This window comes from Syngnathus typhle, linkage group LG4, assembly GCF_033458585.1.
Source record: "Syngnathus typhle isolate RoL2023-S1 ecotype Sweden linkage group LG4, RoL_Styp_1.0, whole genome shotgun sequence".
In the NCBI taxonomy this organism is placed as follows: domain Eukaryota; kingdom Metazoa; phylum Chordata; class Actinopteri; order Syngnathiformes; family Syngnathidae; genus Syngnathus; species Syngnathus typhle.
The window spans coordinates 12388434-12405544 of NC_083741.1; the positions used below are offsets into that span (position 1 = coordinate 12388434).

General features: G+C 43.7%; 1 protein-coding gene and 1 long non-coding RNA gene across 4 annotated transcripts; one reads left to right on the forward strand and one right to left on the reverse strand.

The window, feature by feature from the left end:
• The first annotated feature begins 66 nt into the window (after positions 1–66).
• On the forward strand, positions 67–3788 carry LOC133152510 (uncharacterized). The gene is made up of 2 exons (XR_009714141.1): positions 67–186; positions 2691–3788. It is a non-coding gene; the product is annotated as an uncharacterized LOC133152510 (long non-coding RNA).
• mapk6 (mitogen-activated protein kinase 6) lies at positions 3024–16349 on the reverse strand. Of its 3 annotated transcripts, none has more exons than XM_061276145.1 (8): positions 16166–16349; positions 10600–11426; positions 9866–10183; positions 6556–6700; positions 6236–6400; positions 5664–5859; positions 5417–5534; positions 3024–5195 (listed from the first exon to the last, which is right to left on the reverse strand). In XM_061276145.1, the coding sequence occupies exons 2-8, from the start codon at positions 10834–10836 to the stop codon at positions 4113–4115; spliced, it is 2262 nt and encodes a 753-aa protein (XP_061132129.1). In that variant the 5' UTR covers positions 10837–11426; positions 16166–16349; the 3' UTR covers positions 3024–4112. The 3 variants fall into 3 exon arrangements, with proteins under 3 accessions (XP_061132129.1, XP_061132127.1, XP_061132128.1); XM_061276143.1 differs by lacking the exon at positions 16166–16349 and adding an exon at positions 12390–12548; XM_061276144.1 differs by lacking the exon at positions 16166–16349 and adding an exon at positions 12336–12523.
• Positions 16350–17111: the final 762 nt, after the last annotated feature.

Sequence of the window (17111 nt, forward strand, 5' to 3'; positions counted from 1 at the left end):
GTCTTCATATGTGAGAACCGTTGTCTATTTATAAAAGCACTTTGTGTTCTAACTTTAACATCCACGGCTGCTACCCTCCTCTCAATATGGACAGACGCTCTTGACACGCTCGTGCGGCTGTAGTTTTATCGTCTCTTCGTCTCCTTGTTCATTCAATCATGCCGCTGCACACCAGTTTATGGAAATGTAGGTACAATCATTTGTAGCATCTGAATTCGCATTGCACACTGAACTTCACAATTGTGTTTGTGTATTTGTGTGTGTAAAACACTTAAAACATGTAGATTTCCTTTTTATTATTCTTTTTTCATGTTCTTTTGTAATTTCTTAGATATATTGGAGTTTCAAACTTGGGTTAGGGTTTTAAAGTTGGGTTTCAAATTTGGTTGAGCGTTTTTGAGTAGCGTTTTAAAACAGGGTAAGTGTTTGAAATAGGGTTTCAAATTAAGGCGTCAAGATCTGTCACAGTTGGTTTCCTTGTTTTACTGTTGTCATAGTTTGGGTTTGCCTGTCTGTGTGCTCGCCCCTCCCCTCCTGTGCCCTGATCAGTGTGATCACCCTCGCCTGCCTCTCATTACCCGTCTTGTATTTAAGTCCTGTCTGCCCCTCGCTCCTGTCGGGTTGTTTGCGTCTCATGTCTTGTTGTTTGCGTCTCATGTCTTCTTGTTTCTCTAGTTGCTTGTCTGTTCTCGTCTTGTTTTGTCTTTCTGTTCAGCTATTCTTGTTCCTAGTCGAGCATCTATAGTCTGTCCTTTGAGTTTGTTCAGTAAACCCTGGTCCAAGCTGCATTTGGTCGCCCAGCTCCATTCACGTCATGACATAGGGTTAGGACTCTGAAAGAAAGTTTTAGGATAGGGTTGGGCTTTCTAAGTAGGTTTTCAAACTACGGTTAAGGTTTCAAACAAGGTCTAGGATTTCGAATGAGGTTTTCAAATTAGGGCCAATAGTGCATGAGAGATTTCATCTTTAGAAATTTGCTATATTATTCCAAATTAAATATAGCTATTTCTGCTACTATTGCATTTGCACCCGATGATGCATGGTGGTGTACATGTGGTGCTCTGAAAAAAAATTACATGTGGTTGATCAAAAAAACAGTATCTGTTGTACACTGGATTAAATTACCATGCATACTATTGTTTCATCCACCTGATTACTGAAAAGCTCCAAAGCAACGTCAAACTTTGGACTGCGTTCCTGTCCTGAGGTCAGAGCGTCGTATAAAATACAACATACCATAAATGCGGACTGCATGTTTTCCAGCTAGTTGGCCTTGATATCAAACATTTTTATTTGTCCCACTAAGGCACATGTGTCAAACTCAAGGCCCAGGGGCCAGATACGGCCCGCTACATCATTTTATGTGGCCCGCGAAGACAAATTGTGCATCAAATTCGTGGCATTACTAGGATTGCAAATTGCCTTCACTTTTAATATCTTTTTTTTTTTTTTTTATATTTGACCAGTTTTTACTCCTCTGATTTGAAAATGAGTTATGTCAGTTTGTTTTGTTTTCCGAGATTCCCTCGTTAAGTGCACCTATGTGAAAAGTTAGGCTCCTGCAGAACGTGAAAATGAACTGATCTTTTCACTCAGAAGTGTTTAACGAGGGTAACTTAGAAAACGTATTGGAACGCGGCCCCCGACGACTGGAGGTCGACACCCCTGGAAGCTAGGGTTAGGGTTTCAAACAACTTGTCTGATTTGAAAATGAGTTATTTGTAAGTTTTTGTAGTTTTGAGCTGCTCATACATTTATTTGCTATGACTACAATGCGGCCCCGCCCCAAAAAAATGAGTTTGACACCCCTGCACTAAGGCAAGTCCTCTCGTACATATAATTGAAGATATAAAACAATACTTTGATATTCATCTTCCAAAATAAGAGCAATATGTGTTATACACAAGTGTACGTGAAGAGAAACAACAAATAAACTTTTCGTTTAAATAAAAACCCTATTCAAGACTTGTCTTGAGGGGACAAGCAGTTTCCACATTTTTCAAACACCATCTCAAGTGTAACCATCCAAGCAATTTGTACAGTGGGTGTATCCCGCGTTTCTGTACTTGCCTGAGTGACAGACAACGCGACTGTTGCTTAAGAAACCTGTTAAAGCTCAGGGTGAAAGGTTGTGCAAAGCTAATGTAATCAAAGTTCAAAGTTCAAAGTCACTTTATTGTCAATCCCTTCATATGTCAAGACGCACAAAGAAACCAAAATTCCGTTTCCTCCATCCCACGGTGACGAGACACAGTACACGCTAAACATACAAGTAGACGACACAAAATAAAAACAAGAAGGCACAAACAATAACTAATAAATAATAAATAAAATGAGTGATGAATAAATAAACAAATAACCCAATAAATAAGAGGAGCAAAACTGAGCCAGTGTGCGTACAGCAGACAGTAAGCATAGCGCAAAGTACAGGACACTACGCAAAAAGGGGGGGGCGAGTTCAGGATCCTAACAGCCTGGAGTATGAAGCTGTTGGGGAGTCTGGTGGTGCGGGAGCGCAAGCTCCTGTACCTCTTCCCAGAGGGCAGAAGGTCAAACAAAGAGTGAGCGGGGTGACTCACATCACTCACAATCGTGGTCGCCTTGCGGGTGAGATGGGAGGTGTAAATGCCCTTCAAGGAGGGGAGCGAAGCACCAATAATCTTACCAGCCGTGTTCACTATGTGCTGCAGGGCCTTCAAGTTGTAGTCAGTGCAGCCGCCACCCCAAACAGCAATACAGCTGGAGAGGACGCTCTCAATGGTGCCGCGGTAAAATGCAGTCATGACGGCCGGAGGAGCGCTCGCCTGAGTTTCCGCAGGAAGTACAGGCGGCGCTGGGCTTTCTTTGCCAGTGATGCGGTGTTGGTGGACCAGGAGAGATCCTCACTGATGTGCACCCCCCGGTGCTGGTAATCTTACATGTTCCTCTGGTTTGAAGTCAAAAGTGTTGACCCATGTTAATATATTGACTAAAAAATATATCCAGAACATTACAGCACTTGGAGCAATGAAGAAGCCAGCAAAGTGTTTGCCTTTAAGTTTATTTTTGATATTTTGTAGAACAGGAGAACCGATGATTACAAAAAAAGTCCATGTGTTCTACATGCTACACATTAACCTAACTAGCATGCTTGTCTGAAAAAAGTACATAGAAAAAGGAAAAAAAAATGTCGTACAATTAAAACGGACGTACAATATACTTACTATTTACTTTAAATGTACCTTTCCTCTTGCCTCCATGCACGCAATGTTTGATACACCTCATTGATTTAAAAAACAAAAAAAATTAAGACTTTTAGGTGCTGTCCCCCTACTACAAACTGAATGCACCTATAAATAAAAAAAAATAATCGATAGATGGAAAAATGGAAAGCCTCAACACAGATGAATTTGCATCCTACCATAAAAACAAAAAGGAACACCTGGACGCCCAAATAGTGCTGAAATGAAAATGGTCTTACCGACTCCTCGCTCTTCAACAATCACATTGAAATGACAATTTTTCGATCAAATAAATATCGCACGTGCTAGAAATAAATAATGATCACTGAAAAACACCTCACTATGTTAAACGCTAACGTGAGAGAGATTTCAACGATGAGACCACTTCGTTTCATGGTATGAGGATGGTCGTGGTGTGTAAAGCACTAGTGCGGCTTCGAGTGTCTCTCGCGGCTGTTACCTTGAGGTAGATAACACGATACATTACGCCTACGATAATGGTTGCTGCTGGCATCATGTGTCACATTTACAATATGAAAGGGCTGTAAAGGAAGCTTTTGCTCTTTTGCCGTAAATCAAAAATCCATCAAATCTTTCTCTGTCACACCCCAACAGCCAAATTATAAAGCCGCCGAAACCTCGAGCGCCGTCCCGATGCCTATTTTCCGTTCGTCTACAGTACGTGAAGCCAGTTCAGCAATGAGGGTGTAGACATGAACCCATGAAGGCCTGGGCGTCAAGGCGACCGAAATTCCAAGAAATCATCATCCATCTGCACTCTTAAAATTGACTTTTAAAACAACAAGAAAAATTGGTATGAAATGATTCAAGTAGAACAACAAAAACAAGACAAAAACTAAACAGGCTGTCATAGAGAGGACATTGCTTTTTCTAGTTAAGATGTTTGAAGATGCTGCTGTAGGTTTTGTGGGCGATCTGTGGTGAGCATTTGACAGCACAGGGGGTGAGTGAAGCCTGGATGGATTTCAGAGGCAGCTCGTCCGGGCCCAGAGACTCCAGCTGTACGTTTAGCACGATCTCGGCGCTCCGGGTGAGGAAGTCCTCGCCCGACTCTCTCTCCCTGGCCTCCGGGATCTCCATCTCCGGGTCGGACTCTGCGACGCGCTCCTCTGTCCGGCTAAACAGGTGGTCCAAGTAGCTGGTATACGTGCTTTCCTTCTGGAAGTGCCTGTCCCGGCATGCCTCGTCGATCTCTGCCACTCGTTCTCCTGAGCCAAAGCCTTCCCAGGGATGTGCAGGCCGGGGGACTTCGCTGCCGACCAGCGCCAAGCCGCTGCCTCCCCCCAGCTGGGCCAGGTTGACCAGGCACTTTTCCTCTTTCTCCTGACTTATAGATTTAGACATGGAGCCCGAGCGAGGGGCCTCCAGTTGGGAGACTGAAGAGTTCAGCTCGTTGAGGAGGCCCACCTTGCTGAGCAGGCCCACCTCGCTGAGCAGGCCAACCTCGTTGAGGAGGCCCACCTCCTGACAGGCCTCGGGCTGCAGGCTCAGCTTGATGGTACTGGCGATGAAGGAGTCAAAGTCGAAGCCTTGTTGGCCGGGTGGCTGCGTCTGGTGTTTCTCCTGCTCGTGGTCCTTTTCCGCCAAGCTCTGGGTCTTCTCAGCCTCCCGCATGGCAATCTGGGCCTTCACCAGCCCATTCTTCTCGCACTTGCTCTTGGCCTTGCGGTCAGCCTTCTCCTTGCTTTGCTGCTCCTTCCAGTTGGAGAGGTCGATGATGAGCTTGGGCTCGTAATAGTGGTTGACTTCGCTGTCCCGCCAGATGAGGTTGTCCAGATAAGAGGGGGACACGGCCTTGTAGTTGCACGTGTGGCTACACTGCAGGTCGCAGTATTTGTTCTCGTGATGCTCGTCCGGCCACGACCGCTCCGACGAGAACGGAGTGGAGTAGTCGAAGGAAAGCTCGTCCAAGAGCTTTTCCCGATCTCCGTCGGCGTATTTCCGAGGGTCCACCTGAAACACGCAACAGGTACAACTCAGCTCGCAATTCTCTCCCCTTTGTTAGAACGGCAGCGTATCTCAGGCTCAGAAAGTAAGCAACAGCTCCTAACCGGCAAAGCCTGTAAATTGGCAGTCAAAGTCTGCAGTTAATCTTCATGCTATCTTTTGAACACTGTCACGATGGCACCAGTAAGAGAATGTTTGATAGGAAGTTAATCTTCAAACTCGCGTACCTGAACCTCTTCCTCATCCGTGACATCAGAGAGGGCCCTCGGGTCCACTTGGACTTCTTCTGGGTCATGAATGCTGTGCAAGTGCCAATCAGCCTCTGACAACTGGCTCTCGTGATACCTGATAAAGAAGGCCAGGGCACAGATAGTCCGAAAATAAGCACTGGTTCACAGGCAAGGTACCTGCTGAGCCTGCTAACCAACTAGCATTTAGCTAGTTAGAGAGAAAGGAAGTTTCACACACACGCACCTGTCCCATGTGTGGCTGTGGCTCTGGTCCATGAGCAGAATATCGTCGACTTCATCTTCAATGTGGAAAGGGTGCAAAGAGATGGGCTCGTCCAGGGGAAAGGAGTAGTCTGCCATGTAGGGGTGGGCCAGCGCTTCTTCCGCAGTTAAACGATCCATGGGGTTAAACGTCAAGATCTTTTCTAGGAAGTCCAGGGCTGCACATGAAGACAATAAAGAAAGAAAAGATAGGATACATTTGAAAGACGGTAACCGAAGGGCAGTGTAACTCATGAGTGTGAGCCTGCAGCTACATCGTAGCACCCCCCCCCCCCCGCTTTATCATGGATTTTAATTTAGGCTATTTTGACACAAGTTGAATTTAAAACGGCATGTCCCAGGGTAGTACCACATTATGCCACAACAAGCCTGGCAGCACTGAGTTCAGCTGGAAGAGATGCTGTGTTTTTAAAAACAAGAAAAAGAGGCTGAGGTGGCCCACAATTACTGTGGTTCCCACACTGAAAGGAAAAAGATGCCCGACGCATCCCCTGCGATAAATGGGGGTTCGCTGTATTTCCACTAGGTTGATACCTTGAGGACTGACGTCAGGCAGCAGCGTGGTGAGTGGTGTGTGAGGTTTGGACATGTCGTTGCGGATGAAGATGGGTATGACGCTGTGGAGCTCCTGGCGGTCTTCCTCTCGCAGTACCGGGATGGACTCCAGGATCAGCTGCATCTGCTCCAGTTCATGGGCCCCTGAGCAAGGAGGCAAACGTTATTCAGGAATATTCAACACTTGGCTGAATATGCTCCGAGCGCAGCAGAGATGTTTGCTTTCTGCTCAGCCCAGGCTTAAACAAACAACAGTGCCGCTTTGCAAATATGGCATGACAATCTACGTCAACGTTTACCCGCAAAGAGCGTTTTCCCAGTGAGCATCTCTGCAAAGATGCATCCGGCTGCCCACATGTCGATGGCTTTGGTATAGTTGTTTGGCGAGAGCAGCAGGCGGGGAGACCTGTACCACTTGGTGACAAGACCTTCAGACAGGTGACCCTGCAGCAGCAGCAGCAGCAGCAGCAGCAGCAGAGAGAGAGAGAGAGAGAGAGAGAGAGAGAGAGAGAGAGAGAGAGAGAGAGAGAGAGAGAGAGAGAGAGAGAGAGAGAGAGAGAGAGAGAGAGAGAGAGAGAGAGAGTGGAACATTTAGGCACTGAGTATGAAGCAGCCCACAGAGGGTAGAAACAACAACAACAATCGAGTTTCATAATGACAAAAGCTGGTCCTATGGTGTGTGCAGCGTTCGAGTGTACAGCTCATGCACACGGCACAGCAACAGGACAAAGAGCGCATAGAGAAGAGACAGTTGAAAGGGTGGAGAGCAGACACGTGGAGGCCATGTCAGCACTGAGAGCAGGATAATCCCTCAGGGTCACACTCGCACCAATCTGCATCAAGGACCGTGAACACAAAAGGAAGTTGGCCTCTGAGGGAAAACGACACCCTCTCTGGCCTCATGCTTTGGTAGTGTGCAGCGAGGCCAAAATGAAATGCTCAGCTCACCGCTGAACAAGGCTCCTGTTTCTGCCCTAATTTAGTGGCAAATGCTCATTGCCACGCTATCCTGATGCCTGTCCATGATCAAGCATGCTGGCTGGCTTTTGTAACAAGATAAGAGCTCGCTGAGCATTGAAGTGATAGGAAGTGGGTCATTAGCATTCATTTTAGCATTTGCATCTAGCCTCATTGCGCGAGTGATCAGCGCATATGAAGAAAGCCTTCAATAGCGACAAAGTTTCCCAACGAGCAAAGGCTGGGTCAATGGCAAAACTAGCAGATGAGGGCCACTCAAGAACTTTTTGCCAAACCCCCAGTTTAGACAAGTTCAGCTACAATGCTTGGGGAACATGATGAACATTTGAGGTCCACTCAAGCCCCACGTAGCTACGGACTCTTAAGAGAGTAGATAGAACAGGAGGTCTGGGCAGAAGAATGCCAGTGACATTCAAACCTCAGACATTTTTTCAATTCCAACTTAATCTAGCACATCTCTGACATCAATTAAAAATAGAATTCATCACTGCGGTATCACAGGCCACGCCACGTGAGCATGATTTATCAGATAATCCACTCCAGGAAGCCCATTACTCTAAACAGTTTACAAACACATACAGCCTTCGGAAGTTCAAGTTAAAGTAAGAAAAAAACAAAAAAACAACTCGGCTTCTTCAGTGTGGTTTGGCTTTAGAAATTATCATTGCTGTCTGAAATATAGGTCAAGTGTGTGCGGCTTTGGGTTGGAAATTGAGCTGGATTCTTGTGGCAATCCCTGTGAGCCCTTGAATCCCAAACCTAAATTCTTGCCCTCGAGGCTACAAGTTCACCATTATTTTGGATGTTCAAACTGTTTTTGTTCGGGGGGCTGGGCCAATTATTTTACACATGCATGCGTACCCTTGAAATACAATATTACAATTTTTGAATGCTGAAACTACAAATTGAGTCTAACTGAGGGGAAATGGAACATACAACTTAGTTTTGGATGAAGTTAAAGAAGTGCACGAGGCTCTTTGAGGACAATCCGAGTGGTCAAGGTCAGATGGTTGCACGTGAATTCCAGTCATTCTTGACGTGGAGCCACCACAAGGGCTAAACACAGGGTTGGTTTCCACTCGCATAGCGTGCGTTCTCAGAACAAAAGGAGCGATCTAACGCTTCATGCCAAACCCGAGCCGGATTAATTCCAAATAATTCTAAGGGACATTGGTTTATAACTCATCCTAACTTTATCGGATCCAGCGACCCAAGGTAAATGCAAGTTAAAGTTGAGAAGTATTTTTAACAGCACTTGAGGACCAAACGAGCCAATGTTAAAGTGACTCTTTACATTAATAATATTAACATGCCTGTTTTGGCTCACTTTGAAAAGAGACAAAGTACAAAAGTGGTTGTCAGCGCAAACTTGCAAAGTGATCGAGTTGAACTGGCCAGCTGACACTAGCACACACCCAGCGGCTGCAGGACAGCTTAGTGCAGTGGGGTTCAGGGGGTGATGGGTTCATTTTCAAGTAAGCCTGGTTCAGTCTGAAACACGACCACTACTATCAAATAGCTGCTGGTGCCATGTAAAGGGTAGTTAGTGGGTAGCAGCGATATCGGCATTCTGTGTCTCTACCTCACTCGCGGTACTATTGTTATCACTCAGGAGACAGTCAAAACACAGCAGCTCTGTTTGGAAAGAAGAGCAGCCAGTTCAAAGTCAGCCTGACTACATTGACCACAGCATTTGTGATCTTGCTAGAAAGCCAGCAGACAATGGCCCGAGCACAAGAAGCCAGACCCCCAGCCCATCAATGAAAGAGTCTATCGAGGCCAAAAGCCCACATGGAACTAAGCCAGAAGAATGCTGCGGGATTAAAACACTTGAGTGAAACGCATTTCTTCCCTTCTCACAATGTGACTCATGTGAGAACACATTTGTCATAGATTTACCATGGAAGTGGCAGTTGGCACAAAAACAATGAGCAGTTATAACAAGTCGGCATGAAAAAAAAAAAGGTGGCAGCCGTCACGATTCTATCTAGCCTTGCAATGAATGAAAAGGCACCAGCCATAATGGTTGAGTCACGTGGGCCCGTCAGACAAACCGATGACTAATCTGAGTCACGCATGTGTGACAATGGTGAGAGCATGTAAACCTCCCCGGTCCCCCACCTATATTTCAACATCACGCCACCATATGGGCTTCAAACTGAATTCCCTCATCCTTTTTATAAGAGTGACGACACACACAAGGCCAATACAAAAAAACTTCCATCTGACGAAGATACACGGGGAATCACGTCCGCTGTCACGCTACTTGCAACCTGTTATTAAAGCTGCAGACAAGCGAAAACATGCTCTTCGTGTTTTAATTTTCAAATGTAACCAGGATCTCATAAGAAAACAAAGAGACATCAATTCTGCCGTTAAGCCAACAATAGAGAATGTGTGTGTTTAAATTAAAAAATGATTGGCAATGTGTTTTTCAAAAGCTTCACTTCTCGTGAGAAGGGAAACAGAGGCTTTACCTCACGGAACCGCATCCCATCTTGTTGACTTCCTGCTCTGAAACTGCGTCACCCCTGGGATGACTACATTACTGTGCGATCACGTAAACACAACATGGCAAGGGGAAGCACATAGCCTTTTGGTCCCAATGACTACACACTCCTCTTTTCTTACCTTGTGGGAATAGTGGGGGTCCATGATGCGGGCCAGACCAAAGTCGCCGATCTTCAGCACCAGGTCCTCTGTGTTGACAAACAGGTTGGCGGGCTTGAGGTCGCGGTGGAGAACATTGGCAGAGTGGATGTATTTGAGCCCCCTGAGGAGCTGGTACATGAAGAGCCTGGCGTGGCCCTCGGACAGAAGGCCGCGCTCCAGCAGCTGACACAGGTCTGTCTCCATGTACTCCTGCACTATGTAAACCGAGTTGACCTCGGTCAAGGACACCACATCCTCCGTTAGCCTGCGACCGCTGGGGCCCAACGTTTCAAAAACCTAGAAAAGGACATAGGCAAGCAAAGGGATTTATTTGGGGGGGGGGGGGGGGGGGGGGGGGTTGTCAGTCATCAAAATCACCTCTGCTTGACATGCAAGTTTAATTTGTTATAGTCCCATATATCTATTCTAGTCTTTCAATTTCTGATCACAAAATGGCCATAAGAGGGCAGATATTGGCCTCTGTACAGATACCTTGAAATAAGGCTGGTGTCTGTACCGATACCTGGTATCGATACTAAGGTTATGTATGGCTACTCTGCCCTATGCTTCTTTTGAGTGTCTTGTAGAAGTGGCGGTGTATCTGAATCACACTTAGCTCACTAAATAAAACAAACACCAAGCAACTGCAAACTTGAAATCTCCCGAGTTAATGTACCAACGCATATCACACTAAATCGAGAGTACATACATACCTTGACTATATTGTCGTGGTCCAGGCGCCTTATAATCTTAATTTCTCGGAGGGCATGCTTGACACTTTGGGGATCAGTCAAGATAATCTTCTTCACCGCCACTCGCTTGTCACAATCGGTGTCAACCGCTGAGAAAACCAGGCCATTCCCTCCATAGCCGAGAGGCTTCAAGTCCATGTAGCGAGAGCCCAGGTCGAAGCCGTGGATGTTCATCAGTGACTCAAACTTCTCGGCCATAATGACTATTACTTCGAATGTTGTCTCTAGCTTGGTTTAATCTGTTTATGCTAACAGAAGACCCCCCCACCCCGCCTAAACTGCCTCAGATGCTACACTAACAGCCCTTCAAATGCAGTCAACCGCTTCCCAGGTAACTAACTACCTGTCCCCTGTGCAGCCGTAACTGTCAGGTTAAATTGTAGTTAAAGTTCTTCATCTTGAGTGAGGACAATTTTGAAAATCCAACACCACTCCTGGTGGGTGGCTTCACTTAACAGAGCAGTTCTGAAAGAAATCAATGGAATGGACGTTGGGGCTAATTAAAAATGCACTGTTAAACGCTAAAAGCACATGGTTGCATTCTCACAGTGGTATACATTCAGTGTATAACTGGTCCTGAGCAGCTTCATGGGAAATGTGCCAATCTTTTTATGCTTTTGTTTTGTTTCCTTTATTTTTTTTTAATTTCTGAATGATTTTCCTAATAAAAAAAAAAGTGAAGACCCTGGCCTTTAGATTGGGGTGTTAATTGTGAGCCTCAGTGATCAGGTGGCTCAAGCTCGCCACAGTCACAATCGAAACAATCCTCCATTTTAATTGCCTAGAACCTGAAATACAAGGGAAATCACAAAAGAAAACATGTAAATTACATAAGTATTGACACCACTGTTTGAAATTAAAGACACAAATGTTCGCTCAAGGACAGTAGTGGAAAAAAACACTCAGCACCTAGGAGTATATGTGCTATACAGTTCTGTGCTACAATAACACGTTAGCAATTAATCGACTTAAACTCAACTCACACTGTAATCAACTGCAAAAGAAAAAAACTCTAGTCAACCACAAGAAAGTGCATGTACAAGTAAATCAATAAAGAATAAATACAGCCACCTGAAGAATCTACTAAAATACAGTAACGGATTATTTGTCCTAATTGTTACACCTCAATCGCCATTAAATCATTGTTACAATATAGTTTAACACTTTGTAACATGTTTACGACAAATGAGCCCGCTGTAACAATGTTTAAGTGTATATAGTATTTACACTTCGTTACTTTGTGTCATTAATAGCAGGGAACTCTACCCACCCGCTTTAGTCGCCGCTAGAGTATCGGTTGACCAGTTTAACATAAACCAAGCAACCTCAAATTAAATAATAATCGTGGGATAGTGGATCAAAAAGACGGTATTTATTGATTTTTAAACCCGAACGTGACATTGGCGGTGGAAATGAGACCAACTGACGGAAAAGGGAGAGGTGAACATTAGCTTGCGTGATCGTGGACTTGCCATGCGTAGAAATTAAGGTCGATTTATGGATATAAAAGATCCCCACAGATCCAAAACACATTACCGGTGTGAAAGAAATATTAAAAGTCGCGTAAAGACGACGAGTAGGGGGTTATTTGAACGGAAAACCTCACCGCACAGACAAAGGGGCCGTTGTTGGCGAGGCGACTGACTACGTGGTACAAGCTGCCCCACCAGCACAAAGCCGAGATAAAAGAGACTCACAAGACGGTCCATCGAGGGTCACAGCGACAATCCGAATGAACGCGGAATACTCACAGTTCGTATTCGTCGCATTGGAATCGAGAGGGATGAAATCAATCAGACCCGGCGGAGGTTCGAATGGGCTCCGCTCCCGGAGCTCGGCCGATCTAATGCAATCGCCATTTGGCACAGCACAGAAAGACGAAAAACGAAGCCGTGACGTCAGTGTGATGCCTTCCCTGACTGTAGGATATTTAAAAATCACTCCGGTTCACCTTCGGACATGCTGTGAAGGTAAGCTAAGTTTTCAAAAGAGAGATGTCTGCAAAACTGTGTGAATTTTCAACATTGTAAACTTTCCATAAGAATTGACCGACATAAATAGAAATAAACATACTTTCCTGCATGTTTTAGCATCTTACAATGCGAATGCCTCTTTGAAGACGGTACAATTGACGCATGATAACGGTGTGGCTTTGAATTTGCGCTCCACATTTCCGATTCGCAAGTTTCAGGATGTTTGAGTGGCTTTGAACGCAACACTACGGATGGGCTTTGAGTCCACGTGACAACGCCTGATTCAAAATCCAATGGGAGATTCTTTCCACTTCAAATTGGAGCAGAAAAACATGTTATTGTGTGGAAGTAAACATACAAAAATCTGCCTTCAGCCAGTATAACTATACTGTTCCATATTAAACTATAATCCCCTCACATTGAATGCAGTCTTTTAGAAAGGCAACAGAAGATACAATGTCGCTATTTACATTAGTTTTTCTCCTTCCAGTGGATTATGTCACATAATATTGTAGTAACACAAATACAGTGGTGATTGGGGAAACATATCTCACAGTAATCACAATAATGTAAGTGTCAAACATAAGGGTGTATTTAGTCATTTGGGGACCCAAGGCTAGCTCAGTCACGGGGCCCTCCACATAATGAACTGACAAAAGTTTGATTTTAACCGCAACACAAAATTAAGTCTTTGAAACACATCTGGGGGATTACTATTGAACACATAAAGCATGCAACACTTTTACTCTAATTAATAAGAACATTAATTAATCATAATTTAGTAGTACACTTTCAACCACATTCATTCTCACCAAGATTTTATCACACCTTGATAATGAAAAGTGTCATTTGGATGTTTTTTTTAAGCGTGTGAATTAGGACTAAAGCAGTTATTGCTTAAAATTATAGAACATTTTATCAATATTTTTTATGTGGCTCAGGCAATTGCTTACAGAGTATTTCCCTGACATTAAGTCATATACTATTACGATTTGAAATATGTTTGTTCTATAATTTTGGAGACGTTCTTTTTCTATTGTTGCAAAAATAATGCCGCAATGTGCTCCCTTTGCTGTTCCAAATAATCGGGGTTCAAAAGATGTTTGATTTGCTTCTCGCTGGCTTATAACTTCGTCAACCGATTAAAATCAAGCAGTGTTGCATTAGCAGTGTGTCAAAAAGGAAAATCCCCTTGCATGTGTCACATATTCACACACGCAACTCACTGCAGTTGGCGGATCTACAAAATCCATCTGGCAGCATGCACGATGCGCAGGCTCTTTCTCTTCAATCACCATTCAATCCAAAGGTGAGGTCCACCGAGAGAAAATATGACGAGGGGCAGCCTTGAGTTTGCTCGAATCATCTTTCATTTCATTTACGCTGCACTCGCGACTGTGTGAACGCTGTGAATGGCCGGACGGACGCGCACGGGGCGGGATGGAAGGGAGCGCACATCACAGTGCAGCATCATCGCCATCCGCAAGGCACACCATGTGAGCGAGCATGTGCTCCACAATGCGGATGCCTCAGCCTTTTACAGGCCGGGATGGGCTCGGCTCGGCTCGGGCATGCCCACTTGATGCTGTGCGGGATGCGGCACATCTTATTGGTCCCTTTTAGAGCAATGTTAAATACTGCATGTGTTTAATTAGTCTTACTATTAAAATTAGGTTTCCACTATTAATTGCCTTATATAGATTATATTACTAATCACTTTTTTTTCCATGACTATATTAATTTTTCTGCACACTAGTAGGACTACTAAGGCATAGTATTTGATAACTGTGTGCTAGTAGGGGTACTGCTAATGACCTCGAACTAATGTTAACGTGAACGTTCAACACTTTACTATTTATTAATTAGTAGTTGCAAGCACGTGTCAACTAGTGCATTAGATTGGCCTTGCTAGTAAAATGCAGTTGTCATATTGAATTAATGGTGAAACGGCTTTCCATAAAGCTGTTGGAGAAATTATTTTATATCTTCGCTAGTCATCGTAAGGTTGTATTAGTAGGCTGCAAATGACACTAGCAGTGGAATACTGTTGTTAGTAGGAAAAGACACCGTGAGCTTACTAGTCTGCTGACTTGTGTTACTAGTGAGGACAAAGAATAGTACACTAAAACATTATGGAATTAAGGTTCATGCAGTGTCCAATAATTAAATGCATACAGCGCCAAGTTGTGTCTGATTGGACTGCAATGTTGACTGTGTACTTTAAGCTGCTGTTTAAGCACCTCTTACTCTCCAGCTACATATCTATGCATATATGCATCTACCTACCTGGATCGATCGATCGATCGATCGATCGATCGATCGATCGATCGATCGATCGATCGATCGATCGATCGATCGATCTATCTATCTATCTATCTATCTATCTATCTATCTATCTATCTATCTATCTATCTATCTATCTATCTATCTATCTATCTATCTATCTATCTATCTATCTATCTATCTATCTATCTATCTATCTATCTATCTATCTATCTATCTATCTATCTATCTATCTATCTATCTATCTATCTATCTATCTATCTATCTATCTATCTATCTGTCTGTCTGTCTGTCTGTCTGTCTGTCTGTCTGTCTGTCTGTCTGTCTGTCTGTCTGTCTGTCTGTCTGTCTGTCTGTCTGTCTGTCTGTCTGTCTGTCTGTCTGTCTGTCTGTCTGTCTGTCTGTCTGTCTGTCTGTCTGTCTGTCTGTCTGTCTGTCTGTCTGTCTGTCTGTCTGTCTGTCTGTCTGTCTGTCTGATTGTCGAGTATCTGATTGTCGTACTTTCCTTTCCCACTTGTTGTAAATGTGAATCTAAGTGTGAAAGGTTAACTATCTCTATAGTATGTGAACTGAGATTGACCTAGTCTAGGGTGAAAACCTCTATTTTGTACAGTTACGTATCTCAGATAGGCTTGGATAGAAAAAGGATGGATAGCGTAGCTATTACTGTATGTGGTGAGGATCTCCTTCCCTCAAGACAAAAACTGATTAGAAAACCGAGAGATAATGGCATACAGATACACAGACCATTGTTATGGTAGTATTATAAGTACTACTGTAGTAATGTAGACTGTGTGTCTGTCAGTGAAACCTTGGTTGTAATCGGGACGGGACTACATACGTAAGCAGAATTGCTTCAACCCGCTTCACTTTTCGACAGGTCGTGTAAAACAAAATGTGAAATGAAGTTCTAACAAGTGTGTTGCATTTGCCCAAATAAACAAAATCAAATCAAATTACAGTTTTCTCAGTTGCTTTAGTACATTTCTCAGATCAGTTGTATTTAACTTTTAAGTCCAACACATTTTGTGCCCCTGTTTGATACCCATACAAAATATTAGTACTCCTCTTCAACGTAGGGGCACAAAGTGAGCTTTTTGTGTGTCACTGTTGACCAAAACATCTTTATCATTTATTGCCAGCAGTACTATCTTAAAAAAAATATACAAAGCGTATATGAACCTTTTGCATTATAATTACACTAATATTCCTTAATAATTCTACAAATTAATATCGCTTCGCTTTCATTCACGCCAGATATTGCCACTTACCAAAGGTGAGACTATCCCGATGTGACCGACGCAATAACATAATCTCCCAGTGTGCGGTCCACTTAAAGTAATGCATCCAACATTGCTAGTAGGCTGTTTGACAGGTGCAGAGATATATCAGTATATATCTAGTAAATATATGAAGGTACTGTCAAGAGTGTTGGCGATGTGTTATCCTACTCCATGTGCCTCTGTTTGTGAGGCGGAGCTCACTGGAGACTTAATATAGGCCAGGCCAGAGAGGGGAGGAGACTGCTCTCTGTATGGCCTGGCCTGTCAGTGTGTCAGACCTACGACCGTTTGTGTTCACTGCCGCATTTCCACTGTGCCAATGAATGGTTCACAACCTATATTGAGTCAAGGGTCACATATATTGTATTAAGAGAAGGCACACCTCAGCACCAGTAAAAAATAAAAAGTAGAAATGAGTCATTCCAGGATCACAGGACCATTTTAGAAAACTAACTATTTATTGTGATATTTTCTGGTTATATTGATATAAACATGGAAAAAATATGAAAAATTCCACCAGGTTGTATCCATCTCAGGGGGCGGACATTTTAACACTTGCTGTTGACTGAAAATGACATCGCAGTTGCCAGGTCACAACCAATTACAGCTCAGCTTCTGAAAACTGGTTTATCTCAGGACAACAGGAATTTACGCAAGTTCATGCATCTACTATTTTTGGGCATGGATGTTTTGAAATTTGATGATGGTTGGGGAGGTACACCATTACTGGAATAACTCATTCTGTACTAATGACGATCATGTTTAAATTTACTCACAAATGTACTCAATGTAAAATCTGGAAGCTGTTAGGCCACTATAGTTCTTCGTGACTCATATGTTAAATCAGGATGTCATAAGGATGGGAACTAATTATCACATTCCCCAATCACGGAATTGTCATGTTAAAATTCCGTTGATTAAAAAAAAAAAATTT

Excerpts from the sequence above, each read along its gene's own strand:
- mapk6 (XM_061276145.1), bottom strand. The coding sequence starts at position 10,836 with ATGGCCGAGAAGTTTGAGTCACTGATGAACATCCACGGCTTCGACCTG. Across the intron at positions 10,184-10,599 it reads ACCACGACAATATAGTCAAG|GTTTTTGAAACGTTGGGCCC; the intron begins GTATGTATGTAC and ends GTCCTTTTCTAG. Across the intron at positions 6,701-9,865 it reads ACCCCCACTATTCCCACAAG|GGTCACCTGTCTGAAGGTCT; the intron begins GTAAGAAAAGAG and ends CTGCTGCTGCAG.